We start from the raw sequence: 16,343 nt of genomic DNA, 5'->3' as shown, positions 1-16,343 counted from the left end.
GAAGAGAAGAGAGAACTGCATGGAAACAGCCCCTATGGCCCGCCAAATTCACACCCGCCATCCATCACCTTTTAGTTGAGGTTAGTTTAGAATAACAGCGAGGAAACAGGCCCTTCGGCCCACCCGGTCCGCGCCGACCAGCGATAGAAACATAGAAACATAGAAAGTAGGTGCGAGAGTAGACCACCAGGTCCGTCGAGCCCGCACCGCCATTCGCTCATGGCTGAACACTAAACAGACACACTTACCCACAAACAGTAGACACAAGACACAGAACACAAGACACTACCCTCCCCTTTATACCGCTATCACCCCTCTCCACCCCAAGAACCTCGCGATCTCCTGGGGGAGGCAAAAAACCGGATAAAAACCCAGGTCCAATTCGGGAAAAAAATCCGGGAAATTCCTCTCCGACCCCAATCCAGGCGATCGACACTTGTCCAGGAGATCACTCAGGTCTTACTATACTAACCATACCTAGGTCCATATCCCTGCCCTCTCCCCGTAGCCCCTTATCCCCTTGGCAGCTAAAAAACCATCTATTTTAGTCTTAAATATATTTAAAGTTTCTGCTTCCACTGCTCCCTGGGGCAGTGAATTCCATAAATTAACCACCCTCTGGGTGAAGAAGTTCTTCCTCATCTCAGTTTTAAAAGAGCCCCCCCTTATTCTGCAACTATGTCCCCTAGTTCTAGTTTCCCCGATCATTGGGAACATCCTCGGTGCATCCACCCGATCAAGGCCCCTCACGATCTTATATGTTTCAATGAGATCGCCTCTCATTCTTCTAAACTCCAAAGAGTAGAGTTCCAGCCTACTTAACCTTTCCTCATATGTCAATCCCCTCATTGCAGGAATTAATCTTGTAAACCTTCGCTGCACTGCCTCCAGGGCTAGTACATCCTTTCTTAAGTATGGACCCCAGAACTGTACACAGTATTCCAAATGTGGTCTCACTAATACTGTGTACAGCTGCAGCAAGACCTCCGTGTTTTTATACTCAATCCCCCTAGCAATAAAGGCCAAAACTCCATTGGCCTTCCTGATTGCTTGCTGCACCTGCATACTAACTTTTAGTGATTCATGTACTAATACCCCTAGATCCCTTTGCGTTGCATTACAACGCAGCTCCTCCTCATTTAGAAAATAACTTGCCCTATCATTTTTTTTCCCAAAGTGAATGACTTCACATTTATTAGTATTAAATTTCATCTGCCAAGTTGTTGCCCACTCACCTAGCTTATCTATATCCTTTTGCAGACTCTTCCTATCCTCCTCATCCCCTACTTTTCCTCCCATTTTTGTATCGTCCGCAAATTTTGATATATTACACTTGGTTCCCTCCTCCAAATCATTTATATAAATTGTGAACAACTGGGGTCCCAGCACCGACCCTTGCGGAACCCCGCTAGTTACCGGTTGCCATCCCGAGTATGAACCATTTATCCCCACTCTCTGCTTCCTATTTGTTAGCCAATCCTCTACCCATGCTAATATATTACCCCCAATCCCATAATTTTTTATTTTTAGCAATAGTCTCTTATGTGGCACCTTGTCAAAAGCCTTTTGGAAGTCCAAGTATACCACATCCACCGGTTCCCCTTTATCCACCCGGGTTGTTACTTCCTCAAAGAATTCGAGCAGATTCGTTAAACAGGACTTCCCCTTCACAAAACCATGCTGGTTCTGTCCGATGAAGTCATGTTTATCCAAGTGCCCCGTTAGTGTTTCTTTAATAATTGTCTCTAACATTTTACCCACCACCGATGTTAGACTAACCGGTCTATAGTTACCCGCCTTCTGTTTACTTCCTTTTTTAAATATAGGTGTTACATTGGCCATTTTCCAATCCACTGGGACCGTTCCTGCCTCCAGGGAGTTTTGGAAAATTATCACCAATGCATCCACAATCCCCACCGCTATCTCCCTCAAGACCCTTGGATGTAATCCATCAGGCCCAGGGGATTTATCCTCCTTCAGTCTCATTAATTTCCCTAATACCACCTCCTTGGTGATCTTAATAGTATTTAGCTCCGCCATTCCTACCGCCCCCTGTTTATCCAGCGTTGGAATATTTTTTGTGTCTTCTATGGTGAAGACTGATACAAAATACTCGTTTAATGCCTTTGCCATTTCCATGTTCCCCACCAACAACTCTCCAGTCTCACCCTCCAATGGACCAACGTTCACCTTAGCCACCCTTTTTCTTTTTATATAGCTATAAAAACTCTTACTATTAGTTTTTATGTTGTTCGCTAAATTCCTTTCATAGTCTATTTTCCCCGTCTTAATTAATCTCTTAGTTATTTTTTGCTGACCTTTAAATGCTTCCCAATCCTCTACCCTCCCACTATCTCTGGCTACCTTATATGCCCTTGCCTTCAGCCGAATACTATCCTTTATAGTTTTACTGAGCCATGGCTGACTGTTCTTACCCTTACCCCTTTTTTTCTTCATAGGAATAAATTTTTCTTGAAGGTTATACAGTATACCCTTAAACGTACACCACTGCTCATGTACCGTCTTATTCTTGAGTCTGCTATCCCAGTCAACTTTGATCAGCTCAGTCCTCATACCTTCATAATCCCCCTTATTTAGACTAAGCACCCTAGCCTGAGTTTCAACCTGCTCCCCTTCTATTTGAATATGGAATTCGACCATATTGTGGTCACTTGTTCCCAACGAGTCCCTAACTATGACATTTTTAATTAATCCTGCTTCATTACACAGGACCAGATCCAAGATTGCCTCCCCCCTTGTCGGTTCGGTGACATACTGTTCTAGGAACCCGTCTCTAATACATTCTATAAACTCTTCCTCTAGTCTACCCTGCCCAGTTTGGTTTGCCCAATTAATATGAAAATTGAAGTCCCCCATGATTACAGCAGTTCCCTTTTTACATGCGTCAACTATTTGCAGATTTATGTTCTGACTAACAGCGTCCCCGCACATTAACACTATCCAACACACACTAGGGACAATTTTACATTTACCAAGCCAATGAACCTACAAACCTGTACGTCTTTGGAGGAAACCGAAGATCTCGGAGAAAACGCACGCAGGAGAACGTGCAAACTCCGTACAGACAGCACCCGTAGTCAGGATCAAACCCGGGTCTCCGGCGTTGTAAGGGAGCAACTCTACCGCTGCGCCACCGTGACCGCCCTGTTCATCGTGATCTGCTCACACTAGTTCTATGTTATCCCACTCTCTCATTCACTCCCTACACAATAGGGGCAATTTTACAGAGGCCAATTAACCAATAAACTGGCATATCTTTGTGATGTGAGCGGGAACCGGTGCTCCCGGGAGAAATCCAGGCATTCACGAGGAGAACATGCAAGCTCCACATATAGATAGCGCCCGAGGTCAGGACGGGACCCGGTCCTGTCGTCTTGGGGAGCTCTCCAATTTAGGAAGCTTTAGAATGACAGAAACTCTTGAGAGCCATGGATGACATCCATCTACTAGGCAAAGAAATGGGCAGAGTAAAGCCATTTATTTCGCACTATGCCCATCGAGGTTAGCGGCAGAGGTTCTGCAGGGCAATCGCTCCACAAAGCAGTGAGTGTTGCAGCAGATTTTTATATCGTTCAAGAGATTACTCCCTCTAGCTGCTAGATGGACTACATGGTTAAGGGGAACGTCTTTGTACGCATGCAAGCTCTCAGCCGGGAACCTTCAGAGCCTCTTCACAGATAAATCTTCAAAACACAGTCCTTTGATTAATAAATTCTTTATTGTTGGTGAAAAATAATAAGGTACCTCCAAACTTCTTCCGACCCGTACACTACGATCTTCATCGAACTACAGCTTATTGCATTAAACGTTAGAAAACTCCTCATGTCTCCTTTACACTTCACATGATCGAAGGGTATGCCTTCCTCATGCTGGTCCGAAACTAAACTGAAAACTAACCTTCTGCGCAAGAAACTTAGCTCGAAACACGCCCTAAAATACATTGTAAATCCCACCCACAATATAGCGGTCTCACATACTCCAAAGACGTACAGGTTTGTAGGTTAAAAATTGTAAACAGTCCCTCGTGTGTAGGATAGTATTAGTGTTCAGGGTGATCGCTGGGCGGCATTGACCCAGAGAGCCGATGGGTCTGTTTCCACACTGTATCCCTGGTCTAAAATCAGGCAGCATCCCTGGAGAACATGGTTGGGTGATGTTTAGGGTTGAGACCCTTCTTCATACTCAGTGCCTGAAGAAGGTTCTAAAGTGATTTCTCGACCCGAAACGTCACCTATCCATGTTCTCCAGAGATGTTGCCTAACCCGCTGGGATACTCCAGCACTTTGTGTCCTTTTGTGTATTAACCAGCATCTGCAGTTCTTTGTCTCTACATGTTAATCCAACTGTTTGATTTTGAATTACTATTGTACTTGTGACACACTTAAAGCCCTGTCCCACTGTACGAGTTCATTCAAACGTTCTTCCCGAGTTTGCCCTGATTCGAACTCTGAGATTTACGTTAATGGCCGCTCGTAAGTACTCGGGGCTCTCGTGGACATTTTTCAACATGTTGAAAAATCTTCACGAGGTTACCTGCCGTTAACGAGTCGTCACCGAGCTCCGACGTACCCGCTATGTTAATTCTCCGTGCTTACCACGAGTTTGATTTTTTTTTAAACTCGGGAGAGCTCTTGAATAAACTCGCATCATGGGACAGAGCCATTAGGTAGAGCTCTTAAAGATAGCGGGGTCAGGGGATATGGGGAGAAGGCAAGAACGGGGTACTGATTGTGGATGATCAGCCATGATCACATTGAATGGCGGTGCTGGCTCGAAGGACCAAATGGCCTACTCCTGCACCTATTGTCTATTCAGACGAGGAGTCAGGGGTGGGGGAGATACAGAGATATGGAGGTGTAAGGTGTGAGAAGGAGACATCAAAGGGCATGGAGATCAAGGAAAATGTAGAGCAGATCATTGTTAGCTAGGAGAAGTTAACAACAAAGCAAACAGAGATAAAATGTAATCAGGGGCAGTCAGACTGAAGAATAGGCGTTTATTTTGCTCCCAGTTCTAGTTGGACAAGCACTAGGTTGATTAAGATTGGTTTATTTCTTTATTGTCCAGACACTTTTGGTTTATAATACACCCATTTGTTTTTATTGTCACTAAGAGTGCTTGAGGCCAGCATTGCGGAGAACAAGGCCAGCTTGAAGCGGACGCAAGGAGAGGTGTGGAGTGACTCGTTGAACCCATACGATCGGAAGAGACAGGAAAACTGCCCGGTGGGACTGAAGAATGTGGGAAACACGTGCTGGTTCAGCGCGGTCATTCAGGTGAGAGCTTGCCGCATTCCGTGGTGTCTCCCTCACCCAATGCAGGTCTTCAGTTCAGTTTAGTTTATTGTCACGTGTACCGAGGTACAGTGAAAAGCTTCTGTTGCGTGCTATCCAGTCAGTGGAAAGACAATACATGATTACAATCGATCCATTTACAGTGTACAAATACGTGACAAGGGAAAAACGTTTAGTGCAAGGTGAAGCCAGCAAAGTCTGATCAAAGATAGTCCGAGGGGTCACCAATAAGGTGGTAGGATGTCCACGATTATATCTAGCTGTGGTAGGATGATTCCGTTGCCTGATAACGATGGAGAAGAAACCAAAGATACTAGAGCAAGAGGAAACTGTCTCTGAATCTGGAGGTGTGCGTTTTCACACTTCTGTACCTTTTGCCTGATTGTAAAGGGGAGAAGAGGGAGTGGCCAGGGTGCGACTGGTCCTTGATGATGCTGCTGGCCTTGCCGAGACAGTGTAAGATGCAGATGGAGTCAATAGAAGGGAGGTTGGTTTATGCATTTTTTTTAACATTTCAAAAATGAACTTTATCCATAATAAAAAATACATACAAAATATTCAAAATACATTCTGAGTGTCTGCACATTCAATATAGTCTTCAGTCAGAGGGTGGTGAATCTGTGGGATTCATTGCCACCGAAGGTTGTGGAGGCCAAGTCAGTGGATAATTTTAAGGCAGAGATAGATAGATGTCCAATTCCCCATTCATTTCCTTGAACATCATCTGCTTTGATCCGAAGGTCTCGACCCGAAACATTGCCTATTCCTTCGCTCCATAGATGCTGCCTCACCCGCCGAGTTTCTCCAGCATTTTTGTCTACCTTCGATTTTTCCAGCATTTGCAGTTCTTTCTTAAACATCTGCATTGACCTGTTCTTTTCACACCATACATGCTCTTTGTAGTCTCCCTCTCCCCTGACTCTCAGTCTGAAGAAGGGTCTCGACCTGAATCTTCACCCATATCTCCTCTCCAGAGATGCTGCCTGTCCCGCTGTGTTACTCCAGTATTTTGGTTCTGTACCCTCCCCCCTCCCTCGCCTCTCACCCTGTGTCCTGGCACCGCCCCAATGCTGTGGTGATTGGAAGGGAACAGCAGTTTAGAATCGGGCAGCTTTGGAAGTGACACCGAGCTGAAGGATCAGGTCGCAGCTCCCAGCTGAATGACCCACTTGTTGATGTAAACTAATCGTGGACATTTTCTAAGAGGTTGCCATTCCAGTATACTTGTTGTGTGTTAATCACTGCTGTCATTCTTAAGGGGTTGGACAGGCTAGATGCAGGGAGATTATTCCCGATGTTGGGGAAGTCCAGAACTAGGGGTCACAGTTTAAGGATAAGAAGGAAATCTTTTAGGACCGAGATGAGGAAAACATTTTTTACACAGAGAGTGGTGAATCTGTGGAATTCTCTGCCACAGAAGATAGTTGAGGCCAGTTCATTGGCTATATTTAAGAGGGAGTTAGATGTGGCTAAAGGGATCATGGAGAGAAGGCAGGGATGGGATACTGAGTTGGATGATCAGCCATGATCATATCGAATGGCGGTGCAGGCTCGAAGGGCCGAATGGCCTACTCCTGCACCTATTTTCAATGTTTCTATGTCACTCCCCCCTCTCCCCGCCGCTCCAAACATCCTATCTTTTCAGATTCAGAGACAGTTTCTTCCTCGTTGTTATCAGGCAACCTACCACAACTAGTGTTTAAGAAGGAACTGCAGATGCTAGAAAATCGAAGGTAGACAAAAGTGCTGGAGAAACTCATCGGGTACGGCAGCATCTATGGAGAGAAGGAAATAGGCAACGTTTCGGGCCGAAACCCTTCTGACTGAAGTAGGGTCTATTCCTTTTCTCCAGAGATGCTGTCTGACCAGCTGAGTTACTCCAGCTTTTTGTGTCTTATCTTCACCTCCCCAATGATGGATATAAAAATCCTACTGTTTTACAACTTTTCCCAGCTTTTAGTTTACTTTACCTCAGTGATACAGTGCAGAAACAGGATCTTCTCTGGATATTTTCAAGCGAGAGCTAGATAGGGCTCTTAAAGATAGCGGATTCAGGGGATATGGGGAGAAGGCAGAAACGGGGTACTGATTGGGGATGATCAGCCAAGATCACATTGAATGGCGGTGCTGGCTTGAAGGGCCGAATGGCCTACTCCTCCACCTATTGTCTGTTGTCTTCGCCCTCCCCCCCCCCCCCCCCCCCCCCGTACATCAGCACTATCCTACACACTAGGGGCAATTTTACCGATACTAATTAACCTAGAAACATACTGAATAGATTTGATGGGCCCTAATAGTCTAATTCTGCTCCTATAACCTATGAACTCATGAAGTAAATTAACCTACAAACCTGCACGTCTTTGGAGTGTGGGAGGAAATCGGAGCACCCGGGGAAAACCCACACGGGTCACGGGGAGAACGTACAAACTCCGTACAGACAGCACCCGTGGTCGGGATCGAACCCGGGTCTCTGGCGCTGTAAGGCAGCAACTCTACCACTGCGCCATGTTGCCAGTCGTGACCGTCAGCTACCCAGCTGTTCAGCCTCCTCCCTCCTGATCAGTTGTATTTTCTCATCATCTGCACATTAAGGAACTCCAGTAGACCCCGGATGACCCAAACCACAATATGCTCATGTGGCGGCACACCGTAGATATGCGTTCGAGTTGCCTATGTGATTATGGGGAGCTCATAAGAGATAGGAGCAGAATCAGGCCATTTGGCCCATCGAGTCTATTCTGGCATTCAATCATGGCTGGTCTATCTCTTCCTCCCAACCCCACGCTCCTTCATGCCTTCTCCCCGTAACCCCTGCCAGGGAGTGGCGATGCGGACAGAGGGAGTTGTATGTGGAGCGCTGGTTGCAGTGAGAGTCGGTGCAGTGGAGGGAAACTGCCAGCTTGATCTGTGCGGTGGGTGAGAATCATAAGCTTGAAATATTGGCTGCACTTTTATATAACATGTTGATCAAAATGCCGGTGCTATGCATCAGCTGCCACTTAGAGAGGGTGTAAACAAGTGATCGTGACTCTGTACCGGGGCATAGATCCGATTACAAATTTATAAAAAGCTATTTCGGGTTAGTAGTGTGGACGGCCGTTCGCTGACCTTCTGTTTATGTGGAACCAAAAGCATAGAAGTGCCCAACAAATAACTTGACAGGTATAAAGTTCATATGTCCTAAGGGGGCGGCACTGTGGTGCAGTGGTAGAGTTGCTGCCTCACAGCGCCAGAGACCCGGGTTCAATCCTGCCTACGGATGCTTATCTGTAGGAAGTTTGTACCTTCTCCCTGTGTCCACGTGGGTTTCTTCTAGGTGCTCCGGTTTCCACCCACAGCCCAAAGACGCACAGGTTTGTAGGCTAATTGGCTTAGTAAAATTGTAAATTGTCCCTAATGTGTGTGGGGCACCGCTGGTCGGTGCGGACTCGATGGGCCAAAGGGCCTGTTTCCGCGCCCTATCTCTAAAACTGAACTGTCATAGGAGCAGAATTAGGCCCTTGGGCCCATCGAGTCTACTCCACCATTTAATGACGGTCGATCTAAATTTCCCTCTCAACCCCATTCTCCTGCCTTCTCCCCATAACCCTGGACACCTGCACTAATCAAGAATCTGTCAAAACTCCCCCTTTAAAATACCAACCCAAAACCTTGAAAGGGCCTGTCCCACTTGGCGATTTATTCAGTGACTCCCGGCGTCATTGACTGACGTATCAGGGTCGGCGAAAGATTTTGAACATTTCAAATTCCAGCGGCGACAAAAAATGTTTGTGACTCGCGAACAGACACCGTGCATCAATACGTCATCACTTTTCAGTGATCTGATACGTCAGTCAATGATGCCGAAAAAATCGCCAAGTGGGACAGGCCCTTAACTCTTCTCCTTTCACCACCTCTCATTTACTCAGCGGGACAGGCTGCACTTTTCACACAGAGAGTGGTGGATCTGTGGAATTCTCTGCCACAGAAGGTAGTTGAGGCCACAGTTCATTGGCTATATTTAAGAGGGAGTTAGATGTGGCCCTTGTGGCTAAAGGGATCAGGGGGTATGGAGAGAAGGCAGGTACAGGATACTGAGTTGGATGATCAGCCATGATCATATTGAATGGCGGTGCAGGCTCGAAGGGCCGAATGGCCTACTCCTGCACCTATTTTCTATGTTTCTATGTTAACTCTTCTCCTTTCACCACCTCTCATTTACTCAGCGGGACAGGCTGCTTTCCTTCTCTCCAGAGATGCTGCCCATCCCGCTGAGTTACTCCAGCATTTTGTGTCTCTCTTCAGTGCAAACCAGCATCTGCAGTTCCTTCCTATTCCTCTCATTTACTGATTGATTCCTCTGTTGTCAGGAGATCTGGAACACTGAGCTCCCTCTGTTTACAGAAATAGTATTTTGTTGCTTTGGAATTGAAAACATGCTTGCTGTAAGTGCAAAATCTCAAGTTCAAGTTTACATTTATTGTCACTTAACCAACTAAGGTACAGTGAAATTTGAGTTCCCATAAAGCCATGCCTAGTGAAAAGAACACAATATACACATAAAATAACATTTAACATAAACATCCACCACAGCGGAAACCACATTCCTCACTGTAATGGAAGGCAATAAAGTTCAGTCATCTTCCACTTAGTTTGTTCACCCGTGGTCGGGGTCGAACCCTCTGCACTTGCCGCTGCCGATGGTCCGATGTGTTCAAGCCCTCTCGTACCGAGATGTGGCTAAAATCCAGAGATTTGTGCATAGGAGTTAAGACTGATGGATATCCCTTGCTCTCTTGAGCTTTACCATAGAATCATAGAATTTATGCTCAGTTAACCCAACAAATTTGGTCCAATCAAATGGACTTTGGTTCACTCCATCTCCCATGTCTATAACCCTACAGATTAGGGCTCGTCAAGTGGGTGGCACGGTGGCATAGCCGCCTTGCAACGCCAGAGAACCAGGTTCGATCCTGGCTACGTGTGCTTGCCCGTACCAAATTTGTCCATTCTCACTATTTCCTGCGTGGGTTTTTAAGGGCTTTAAAAGCCCTATCTGGCTCTCTCTTGAAAGCATCCAGAGAACCGGCCTCCACCGCCCTCAGAGGCAGAGAATTCCACAGACTCACCACTCTCTGTGTGAAAAAGTGTTTCCTCGTCTCCGTTCTAAATGGCTTACTCCTTATTCTTAAACTGTGTGGCCCCTGGTTCTGGACTCCCCCAACATCGGGAACATGTTTCCTGCCTCTAGCGTGTCCAAGCACTTAATAATCTTATATGTTTCAATAAAACCCTAGGTCACAGGGGAAAGCGTTCAAACTGGCGTACAGACAGCACCCGTAGTCAGGATCGAACCCGGGTCTCTGGCCCTGTGAGGCAACAACTCTACCGCTGCGCCACCGTGCTGCCCCTTCACTCCTTTCCTTTTTTTTCCTCTCTCTTTCATTTCATCATTTGGTAAGATTGTGACTTTGCCTCCTACACACAGGAGTTTGGCTTCCTGTGTTGGGCACGATGTCAACACTGAATCTAATGTGCTGTTGTTTTTTGTTCCTTCTTCCCTGTAGTCCTTGTTTAACCTGCTCAAGTTTCGGAGACTGGTCCTCAACTATGTCCCACCAACGGATTCACAGGACGTGCCTCAAAATCAAAAGGTGGGTGGACAGTGTCTGGGTCCTCTCTGGCATTCATGACTGGTGGATATGCCACACCACATGTGACTCTGTCATCATCTTAGAATATTGTGTTCAGTTCTGGGCACCATGTTGTAGGAAAGATATTGTCAAGCCTGAAAGGGTTCAGAAAAGATCTACGAGGATGTTACCAGGACTAGAGGGTGCGAGTTATAGGGAGAGGTTGAGTAGGCTGGGTCTCTATTCCTTGGAGCGCAGGAGGATGAGAGGAGATTTTATAGAGGTGTACAAAATCATGAGAGGAATAGGTCGGGTAGATGCACAGAGTTTTTTACCCAGATGTAGGGGAATAGAGGACCAGAGGACATAGGTTCAAGGTGAAGGGGAAAAGATTTAATAGTCAAAGTCAATTTTATTCGTCACATGCACCCGAGGGTGCAGTGAAATGAATTTGCCAGCAGCGATACACTGAAAAAGAACACACAATACACAATAGAATTTAACACTAACATCCACCACAGCATTCTTCACCTCCTCCTTTGTTCACCTGTGATGGGGGCCATGACCCCTCCGTAGTCACCGCTACGCACTGCCCAATGTACAGGCCCTCTCGTCGGGATGATCGAAACTCCGACGTCGGGACGGTCAAACACAGGAATCCGAGGGGTAACTTTTTTCACATGGGTGGTGGGTGTATGGAACAAGCTGCCAGAGGAGGTAGTTGAGGCTGGGACTATCCTATCGTTTATGAAACTGTTGGACAGGTACTTGGATAGGACGGGTTTGGAGGGTTATGGACCAAGCGCAGGCAGGTGGGACGAGGGTAATTGGGACATTGTTGGCCGGTGTGGGCGAGTTGGGCCGAAGGGCGTGTTTCCACACTGTATCAGTCTATGACTCTATCCAAGCTGGGTGCCATGCTCTAGCCTGCCAGCCATGGTCAGATATTATCCTGGACATGGTGTAACACAGTGGCCAGCAATGCTGCTACCAGAGATATCCAGACATGGTAGAGCCACTACCTCACAGTGCCAGAGACCGGGATTCGATCCTTACCTCGGGTGCTATCAGTGCAGTTTGTAAACACAAAAAGCTGGAGTAACTCAGAGGGGCGGCAGCATCTCTGAAAAGATTGAATAGGTGAGGCTTCAGGTCGAGACCCTTCTTCGGACTGAAACGTCACCCATTCCTTCTGTCCAGAGATGCTGCCTGTCCCGCTGAGTTACTCCAGCTTTCTTCTGTTTAAACCAGCATCTGCAGTTCCTTCCTACACAGTACAGTTTGTACACTCTCCCCTTGACAGTGTAGGTTTCCTCTGGGTGCTCCAGTTACCGTCCACTACATGTCATGTCTGTACGGAGTTTGGCCGTTCTTCTTTGGACCCCGTGGGTTTTCTTCTGGTGCTCCACAGTCTCCTCCCACACTCCAAAGACGTACAGGTTTGCAGGTTAATTAGCTTCTGTAAATTGTGAATTGTCCCTAGCGTGTAGGAATAGTGCTCGTGTACGGGGTGATCGCTGGTCGGCGTGGACCAAAGGCCGTGTTTTCTAAAGGTGAAAATAAGTGCACTGTCATCATCTAAACTGGATCCCTGCTTGAGCTTGCCAGCTGTGGCTTGACATTATCCGGGAGCTGTTGTTACGCAGTGGCCAGATGGTAGAGCCACTGTCTCACAGCGCCAGAGACTCGGGATCGATCCTGACCTCTGGTGCTGTCTGTGTGGAGTTTGCACGTTCTCCCTGTGACCATGTGGGTTTCCTCTGGGTGCTCCAGTTTCCTTCCACATCCCAAAGACGTGCAGGTTTGTTGGTTTATTGGCCCTCTGTAAGTTGCCCCTGGTGTGTAGGGAGTGGATGCGATAGTGGGACAACGTAGGACCAGTGTGATGGTTGTCGTGGACTCGATGGGCCGAAGGGCCTGTTTCCGTATCTTTCAGTCAAAAAGCTTACCATCCTGATCGCAATGAACAACCATTCACCTGTTTAGTTTCGTTCGGTTCAGAGATACAGCGCGGAAACAGGCCGTTCGGCCCACCGAGTCCGCACCGACCAGCGATCTCCACACACTAACACTATCCTACACACACGGGACAATTTACGCATACACAAAGCCAATTAACCTGCAAAACTGCACATCTTTGGACTGTGGGAGGAAACCGAAGATCTTGGAGAAAACCCACGCAGGCCACGGGGAGAACGTACAAACTCCGTACAGACAGCGCACGGGTCTCCGGCGCAGTAAGGCAGCAGATTTACTATGTTTGGCAACGTAATGTATAGTCTCAGCCCTCTCTGGTGTTCAAAAGGTCGGCCTCATTCCTCTACATCCGCCCTGCATTGCAGCTCCCTCTGTTGGCCAATACTCAACCTACTGTATAAAATCATGAGGGGAATAGATAGTGAATGCACAGGCAGAGTACTACCCAGAGTAGGGGGATCAACAACCAGAGAACCACAACCTAAACTACTATCTACCTCATCGGTGACCCTCGGACTATCTTTGATCAGACTTCGCTGGCTTCACCTTGCACTAAACGTTATTCCCTTATCACGTATCACATATCCCTTAGCAAGTATTGTCCTTACACTGACCGGTTAGCGCACAACAAAAGCTCTTCACTGTACCTCGGCATGCGTGACAATAAACTAAACTGAACTGAGAACCTACGTATAAGGGTGAGAAAGGAAAGTGGTGCCACAGGTAGATAGGCTTGTCAAGAAGGCCTCATCAGTTGGGGTATTGGAGTATCGAAAGTGTTTAAAAAGGAACTGCAGATGCTGGAAAATCGAAGGTACACAAAAGTGCTGGAGAAACTCAACGGGTGCAGCAGCATCTATGGAGCGAAGGAAATAGGCAATGTTTCGGGCCGGCAACAGATGACCTCAGGAAGGGTGGAGTCCATAATGGGCCATTGTTGGCTGGGGAAGATGTGCTAATGACTGTGATGCAAGGATGCGAACATTAGAACTAGTAGGTTGACTAGGGTGGGGGTGCGTGGTGGGGGGTGGAGGGAGAGAGAGAAGTGAGGAAAAGAATGCAGAAGTTATTTGAAATTAGACAAATCGACATTCATACTGCCTGTTTGCAAGCTTCCCAAGCGAAATATGAGGTGCTGTTCCTCCAATTTGATTATTTTTTAGACTTTAGAGATATGGAGTAGAAACAGGCCCTTCAGCCCACCGAGTCCGTGCCGACCAGCGATCACCCCGTGCGCTAGCACTATCCTGCACACACAATTTTACCAAAGCCAATTAACCTACGAATCGGCAAGTTTTTGGAGTGTGGGAGGAAACCAGAAAACCCGGAGAACATCCATGCAGTTACAGGGAGAACGTACAAACTCGTACACACAGCACCCGTAGACAATAGACAATAGGTGCAGGAGTAGGCCATTTGGCCCTTTGAGGCAGCAACTCTACCGCTGAGCCACCGTGCCGCCCACTTCCATTGCGCGAATCTCTTCTTCCTTACAGTTGTTGACAATGTTACACGAGCTTGCTGTCAGCATAATGGCGAAAAGGAATGCAGCTTGGAGCCAGTGTGATGGGAGCACATTTCACAACAGCCACATTAGGGAGGAGTGGGTCATCATCTTTTAATCTGTGTGAAGATCATTCTAAAGGCTTTGAATAGAAAGTGTTGCCAGTGACTTTTCCCTGTTAATCCCTTTGTGCTCAGCAAGTTTATGGAATGTCATCGCTACTGCATGAGGCACGTTCTGCTGAGAGGCCATCCCAGGTCAATGATAATGCCAGAGTAGGTGCAGAGTATACATCCGTATCTAGCTCCACTGCTTGCTTCAATATTTGGTCAAAGCTGAAAAGGAAACCACTTCAGTCTGAAGAAGGCTCCCAACCAGAAACGTCACCCATCCATTTTTTTCCAGAGATGCTGCCTGTCCCGCTGAGTTACTCCAGAATTGTAGATGCTGGATAAAATCGAAGGTAGACACAAAAAGCTGGAGTAACTCAGCAGGTGAGGCAGCATCGATGGAGAGAAGGAATGAGGGACTGTAACGCATCCTGGGCAAAGCCGCCGACACGGCTGCGCACCTTCTGTGAACACGTGTAAGAAAGAACTGCAGATGCTGGAAAAATGGAAGGTAGACCAAAATGCTGGAGAAACTCAGCGGGTGAGACATGCAAAAGGATTGCATGAGGCTGCCTCACCCGCTGAGTTTCTCCAGCAATTTTGTCTACGTTCTGTGAACACGTGATTTGATGCCTGCCATCCGGGGCGGGATCCATGTTGACATGTGATAGATGTGGCCCGCCATCCACTCACAGACATGCGTCCCGGCCCCTACAGAACAAGGTTGCCCACCCCTGCCATAGATGCTGCCTCACCTGCTGATTTACTCCAGCTTTTTGTGTCTACCTTAGTTTGGTTTAGTTTGGAGATACAACGTGGAAACAGGCCCTTCGGCCCATCGAGTCCACGCCGACCAGCGATCACCCTGCACACTAGCACCGTCCTACACACTAGGGCCAATTTACAATTTACAGAAGCCAATTAACCTGCAAACCTGCATGTCCTTGGAGTGTGGGAGGAAACTGGAGCACCCAGAGAAAATCCATGCAGGTCACGGGGAGAACGTACAAACTCCGTACAGACAGCGCCCGTAGTCGGGATCGAACCTGGGTCTCTGGCGCTGTGAGGTAACAACTCTACCACTGCGCCACTGTGCTGGCTTAAAGATACTTTGTGTCTTTTTTTGTAAACCAGCATCTGCGGTTCCTTGTGTCCACAAGGTAATCACTTGATCCTTTACAAAGGTAATGAGAACAAATGGCAGTGCTGGTTCGAAGGGCCAAATGGCCTCCTCCTGCACCTATTTTCTATGTTTCTAAATCAGACTCTGCAGAGTCAAGAGACAAAGAGCAATAGCTAGCTGTCTACATAGAAACATAGAAACATAGAAATTAGGTGCAGGAGTAGGCCATTCGGCCCTTCGAGCCTGCACCGCCATTCAATATGATCATGGCTGATCATCCAACTCAGTATCCCGTACCTGCCTTCTCTCCATACCCCCTGATCCCTTTAGCCACAAGGGCCACATCTAACTCCCTCTTAAATATAGCCAATGAACTGGCCTCGACTTCCCTCTGTGGCAGAGAGTTCCAGAGATTCACCACTCTCTGTGTGAAAAAAGTTCTTCTCATCTCGGTTTTAAAGGATTTCCCCCTTATCCTTAAGCTGTGACCCCTTGTCCTGGACTTCCCCAACATCGGGAGCAATCTTCCTGCATCTAGCCTGTCCAACCCCTTAAGAATTTTATACGTTTCTATAAGATCCCCCCTCAATCTCCTAAAGGGTTAAAGGTTTAAGAAAGAACTGCAGATGCTGGAAAAATCGACGTTAGCCAAAAATGCTGGAGAAACTCAGCAGGTGAGGCAGCATCTATGGGGCGAAGGAA

At 47.2% G+C, this 16,343-nt stretch overlaps 1 protein-coding gene across 4 annotated transcripts in view; it reads left to right on the top strand.

Annotated features, from left to right (window-relative positions):
• The window catches only part of usp25 (ubiquitin specific peptidase 25), a 127,503-nt gene that overhangs the window by 52,616 nt on the left and 58,544 nt on the right, over positions 1-16,343 (top strand). For all 4 annotated transcript variants that reach the window (XM_033032368.1, XM_033032367.1, XM_033032366.1 and 1 more), the window contains exons 5-6: positions 5,135-5,297; positions 10,862-10,948. In XM_033032368.1, coding sequence (XP_032888259.1) covers positions 5,135-5,297; positions 10,862-10,948 — 250 coding nt within the window. The remainder of the gene's footprint in view (positions 1-5,134; positions 5,298-10,861; positions 10,949-16,343) is intronic.

This window comes from Amblyraja radiata, chromosome 14 (assembly GCF_010909765.2).
Source record: "Amblyraja radiata isolate CabotCenter1 chromosome 14, sAmbRad1.1.pri, whole genome shotgun sequence".
NCBI classification, from domain to species: domain Eukaryota; kingdom Metazoa; phylum Chordata; class Chondrichthyes; order Rajiformes; family Rajidae; genus Amblyraja; species Amblyraja radiata.
Note: the sequence above shows the minus strand (reverse complement) of the source record. Positions and strands in the feature narration are given on the sequence as shown.